This window comes from Podarcis tiliguerta, assembly GCF_965153285.1.
Source record: "Podarcis tiliguerta genome assembly, chromosome: 10".
NCBI classification, from domain to species: Eukaryota; Metazoa; Chordata; class Lepidosauria; order Squamata; family Lacertidae; genus Podarcis; species Podarcis tiliguerta.
The window spans coordinates 70,319,469-70,325,221 of NC_139543.1; the positions used below are offsets into that span (position 1 = coordinate 70,319,469).

Below are 5,753 nucleotides of genomic sequence, written 5' to 3' on the forward strand. Positions count from 1 at the left end.
TTGGCTCAGATGCTGCCCTGCCGAGCAGAGGAGACCTTGCAAGGGTGGATTGAGGATCCCTCCCGACCTTGTGGACATAGGATCGGGATGGGGAGGAGAGCGGGGGGCGGGAGAACCGGGGAGCGGACGGGGGCGACGATGGAAAGCAAAATAAGCCGGGAGGAGTCTTGCATCGTTTGCAGGGGAGAGCCGAGGTACAATTTTGCGGTATGGCCCCCGTTTAAACCCTGATTTATTCATTTCTGCGAGTGGGGGGCAAAAATGTTGCGCTTGGGGGGGGGGGATTAAAATTAAAATAAAATGTTGCGCTTGGAGACTTTGCAAGCAGCCGAGGAACATTCCTCTCCCCAAGCAGGAAACGGGTCTCTCTTTTGAGTTTCGGTTTCTATTCTGCCCGAGTGAGCTCACTGCGATGCTATATAAACAGAGAGCGAGGCAAAGGTTTGCAGACGGAGGTAGCATCCTGCAGACTGCGGGACCGCTGGCGAGGGAAAGTTCGCTTCCTGCGAAATTCAGCCTCGTCTCTGGAAAAGGAAAAATGAGGTAAGCAGGGACTCCCCCTGCCTAGATCTGACTCCTCCGGCTTAAAGATCTCCCCTTCTGCATTTTGTGGAGGAGGAGTTAGAATCCTAGAAGGGGAGAGATGGGAGGGAAACCCCCACCCCGAATAGCCTGGCCCCCCTGCAATGCAAGTTGGGTGTTGCTGGGCCCCAGCTTCGGCAGCCAGCATGGCCAAGGGAAAGGGGAGCGGGAGAGGGAGTCCCGCGACATCAGGAGAGCGGCAGCTGTGGCTCAGTGGTTAGAGCACCTGCTTCGCATGCAGAAGATCTCAGGGCTGGACTAGATGACTTAAGCATATGCAGGGCCACGCACCTCGTGGTGTACCACATTCACAGTACAGTGGTACCTCGGGTTACATACGCTTCAGGTTACAGACTTCACTAACCCAGAAATAGTGCTTCAGGTTAAGAACTTTGCTTCAGGATGAGAACAGAAATCGTGCTCCGGCAGCGCAGCAGCAGCAGGAGGCCCCATTAGCTAAAGTGGTGCTTTAGGTTAAGAACAGTTTCAGGTTAAGAACGGACCTCCGGAACGAATTAAGTACTTAACCTGAGGTGCCACTGTACTGAGGAAAAAGAACCCCCAGGATGTTTCCCTGAAGCACCCCCCCCCCCGAAAGAACCCTGTTAACTGCACTTTACACATCAGAGGGGCATTTCCAAGCATCCTTCAGTTCCCAGGGTTCTGGCAGTGCGTGCGCACTTTAAATGTGCTTTGAAGGATGGTGTGCGCACAGTCTCAGAGGTGTGCTGCCTCTGGCACTGGAGATCATCCAATTGTGGCATTGGAAGGGACACCCAGAGTCATCTAGTCCAACCCCCTGCAAGGCAGGAATCTCAGCTAAAGAACCCCTGGCAGGTGGCCCTCCCAGCCCTGCTTAAAAACCTCCAAAGGACTTTTCTTTTCCTCGAATTCCTGGGCTTTGCATGCAGAAGATCTCGGGGCTGGACTAGATGACCCTCGGGGTCCCTTGCAACTCTAAAATCCTGTGGTCCCCTGATGGCATCTGCAGGTAGGGCTGGAGATAGGATTGTGGAACTGTAGAGTTGGAAGGGACCCCTGGGTCATCTAGTCCAACCCCCTGCGATGGAGGGATCTTTTATCCAAAGCGGGGCTTGAACCCACAACCCCTGAGATCAAGAGTCTCCTGTTCTCACACTCTTTGGCCAAATCTAGGGTGTAGGAGGAAGCACCTGCTCAGGTGGGCGGGGCATAGGGATGAAAGTGGGCGGGGCAACAGGTGTGACCCTTCCTTTTTTGGCAAGAGGCCACATTCCAGTGACGCCCGAGTCTGAATCCTAAATCTTCTGGGCCCTTTTGAGCAAAGAACTCCTGCCCGCAGAACCCCTTCGCCCTTTCTGTCTCTCTTCTTATTTATAGTTTTATTCGATTTTTCCAATTTACATTTCAGAATATTCCTTTAAACCATCTCAGATCAATGACTTCCCTTCCTCTCTTTCCGTGGTTCATTTTGCCTACTGTACAGCCCTGCATATTGTAAATGACCTAAACCATTCCGTATTCCATTGTTACACCATCAAAACTTATTTGCCCTGTTGAATTTATCTTAAGGCTGCCAGCGCTTTTAAATGTACACAACTTTCACCCATTGAATTAATTTTATAATGAATGATTTTAGAGTGTTGTTTGTGTTGTACTTTTGTACTGTTTTATTGTTGTTAGCCGCCCTGAGCCCGGCTTCGGCTGGGGAGGCCCTGATATAAATAAAAATTATTATTATTATTATTATTATTATTATTATTATTATTATTATTATATCAGTAAATATTTCCCAGCCTTCTCTAAACGTATATTCTTCCTGTTCTCTTATTCTGTATGTAAAAATTTGCAAGCTGTGTGTATTCCATAAATTTAAGTTTAAGGTTACCAGACGTCCCTGGATTTACAAATCAGTCCCATGACAAAATCCATTTTTCACTCTATAAGATGCACCAGACCACAAGACGCACCTAGTTTTTGGAGGAGGAAAACAAGAAAAAAAAGATTCTGAATCTCAGAAGCCAGAGCAGCAAGAGGGATCGCTGCGCAGTGAAAGCAGCAATCCCTCTTGCTGTTCTGGCTTCTGGGATAGCTGCGCAGCCTGCATTCGCTCCATAAGACGCACACAAATTTCCCCTTACTCTTTAGGAGGGAAAAAGTGAGTCCTATAGAGCAAAAAATACGGTATTTAGTAGGAAATTGAAAAATGTCTCCAGATTCATTGAAAAAAATCTGGTAACTTTGTTTAAGTCGCCATTCTCCTTTGGTTGGGGCTTCGCTCGGTTTCCATATTTGGGCTAGCAAAACACGGGCCGCAGTTGTAGCAGACATAAATAGCCTTTCTTTGAGACCTAGGAATTTCCCTCGGAATTATCGCCAACAAAAAGGACTCTGGGATAATTCCAGAGTTCTTTTTTAAAGGTACTTTTAAACATTTCCCCCCATTCATTATACAGTGGTACCTCGGGTTACATATGCTTCAGGTTATAGACACTTGAGGTTACAGACTCTGCTAACCCAGAAATGGTACCTCAGGTTAAGAACTTTCCTTCAGGATGAGAACAGAAATCATTCAGTGGCAGCAGGAGGCCCCATTAGCTAAAGTGGTGCCTCAGGTTAAGAACAGTTTCAGGTTAAGAACGGACCTCCGGAACGAATTAAGTACTTAACCCAAGGTACCACTGTATAGTCGTACCTTGGAACAGAATCCGTTCCGAAAATCTTTTTGACATCCAAAACATTCAGCTATCAAAGTGCGGCTTCCGATTGGCTGCAGGAAGAACATTGGAAAACCAGAACACTCGCTTCCCGTTTTCGATTGTTCGAGAGCCAAAACGTTCGACTCCCAAGGCGTTTGGGAGTGAGGTAGGGCTGTATATCCTCTCAAGAGTGTCCCTCACCCTTTCTCGATCTCCCTCCCTCCCTGCCTGCCTCTTCCCTCTGCAGCCGACCACTGAGATCGAAGCTGGAAAGCCTGCAGTGCCACTTCACCTGGGACTTCGAGGTCAAGGACAAGGTGGATGCCGTGCACATCCTGCAGACCTTGGCCCCGCAGGCCCAGCACACCCCGCACCGCAACCGAGGCGCCTACCTTGCCATGAGGGCCTACCTCCAGGACTTCCAGGGGAACTACGAGGAGGCCCTGGACAGCCTCCGAGAAGCAGAGGGGGCTCTGAGGCGGGACCACCCCGCCAACTTCTCCCGCCAGGCCCTGGTGACCTACGGCAACTACGCCTGGGTCTACTACCGCTTGCTCAATTACGACATGGTGGACCTCTACCTGGGGCGCATCCACGACATCTGCCGGTCCTTGGCCAGCCCAGAGGCGTACTCTGCGATGATCCCCGAAGTCCACGCTCAGAAAGGCTGGTCCCTCCTGGCCGGGGGCTTCCGGAACGGGGACCAGGCCGCAGAGTGTTTCCGGAAGGCGCTGGAGGTGGAAGAGTCCAACGAGGAGTTCCGGGCCGGACTGGCCATCTCCGTTTTTGCCTCCTACACTCATTCCTGGACTGCCGAAAAACGGGAAGAAGCCCAGAAGTTGCTGGAAGAAGTCGTCGCTCGCCAGCCGCAGAACTACCAAGCCAAAGCTTATTTGGCTCAGACACTTATGGCGGTGGACGCGGAAAGAGCGCTCTTCCTTGCGGACGATGTTGCCCGGGAGAGCGTGAACCCCGAAGTCCTCCGAATTGTCTCCAAGCTGTACAATAAACAATCCCTTCCCCGTACCATTTCCATTCTAAAGAAGGCCATTTCCATTCTGAAGAAGGCCATCGCCCTAGATCCCGGCTACCATCTCCTCCACTACGACCTTGGCATGTGCTTCCTGCAGATGTGGGAGCACTCTCCAGGCAATGCCAGAGAAGAAGCCATCGAGCCTGCCATTGAGAGCTTCAAGCGCGCTCTCGAGATGGATCCTTTCTCCATCTTCACCCAGCTGAAGCTGGCGAGCGCTTACGGTGAGAGGTCACCGGCTTACGAGGAAGAGATCTACCTTAACCTGATGGAGGAGCTCCCGGGAGCCAGCAGGAGATGCCAGCAGTCCATCTACATGCACTGGGGGGACTTCCTCCTCCACAAGAAGGGGATGAAGAGCAAGGCCCTAGAGATGTACCAGGCGGCTGCCAGGGTCCCCGGAGACCACTCCCTTGAGAGGAAGCAGCTGGACATTCGCCTGAAGAGGCTGGCGAGGATGTTCAGGGAAGACGGAGAAATGGACCAAGCGAGAGCTGTCTACAGCTTCCTTAATGAAACAGGGCTTCAGGGTACAAGTCAACAGGACGGATCACGGCGAAGGGGTTCGTGGCGAGGGAAGGGCAGGGCCCAGCAGTGAAGCACCTCCACACTCACACACTCGCAGAGAGGCAGGGGGTTGTGGCTCTTTCCTTCCAGTTTGGGAAGAGGCTCTTCCTGCAGCCTCTGAGTCCCTGGACCCTCCAGCAGGTTTTGCTGGGGAAAAGCTGATTTCCATGAAGTTTCGTTGCATTCCCCTCCCCGCACTAAAGGAGAGGAAAAAAGCTCCCAGCTGTGTTTATCTGTGTAGTTTTTTCTAGAAGTTGCATTATTACTGTTACTATTACTATTATTATTTTTAGTCGCAGGCGGAAAGTCCTGGATCCGGCAAGGGTTAAAATCTAACGGAGTATTCCATTGCTCGAGTTCAGTGCAATGATCAGTTTCTTTTGTGCTTGATTCCAAGACTGTCAGTATGGAAGAAGCAAGACCTTTTGGAGTGTTAAGTCTGCGAGCCCCTCCATCCAGGGCTCAGGCTGTATGTATGTTGTGCAAATAAACCATATATCCTAAGGACACCACGGTCTCCACTGTTGCCTGTTCCAAGGAAACTGAGCCCTGGGATATTGCTCCACTCAGAGATTTGGGTGCCACGTAACAGTATTAAGATTATGGTAACCACATACTGCTTGCCCATCACCCTAAGGTCCCAGGGCGGGTTGCAACCATTCAAGTTATTAATATATCAACAGATGGCATTGCACAATATTGCAAACAGTTTAAAGCCAAGTAGGAATTGCTGGGGGTTGAAACAGATTAGCCTTTGGGTCCCTTCCAACTAATTGCAGAAGTGAGCTGGGCATTCATAAGACACACTTCAGGGGTTGAAATACCACAGGTGGTGTGTGGCTGAGACTCTTCCATTGTCTTAGCTGCAGAACAAACACAAACGAAGAAGAAGA

The 5,753-nt window shown here is 50.6% G+C and overlaps 1 protein-coding gene across 1 annotated transcript; it reads left to right on the forward strand.

Moving 5' to 3' along the window:
• The first annotated feature begins 411 nt into the window (after positions 1-411).
• LOC310658797 (interferon-induced protein with tetratricopeptide repeats 5-like) lies at positions 412-5,369 on the forward strand. Its single transcript, XM_083401137.1, has 2 exons — positions 412-543; positions 3,508-5,369. The coding sequence occupies exons 1-2, from the start codon at positions 413-415 to the stop codon at positions 4,889-4,891; spliced, it is 1,515 nt and encodes a 504-aa protein (XP_083257263.1). The 5' UTR covers position 412; the 3' UTR covers positions 4,892-5,369.
• The last annotated feature ends 384 nt before the right edge of the window (positions 5,370-5,753 follow it).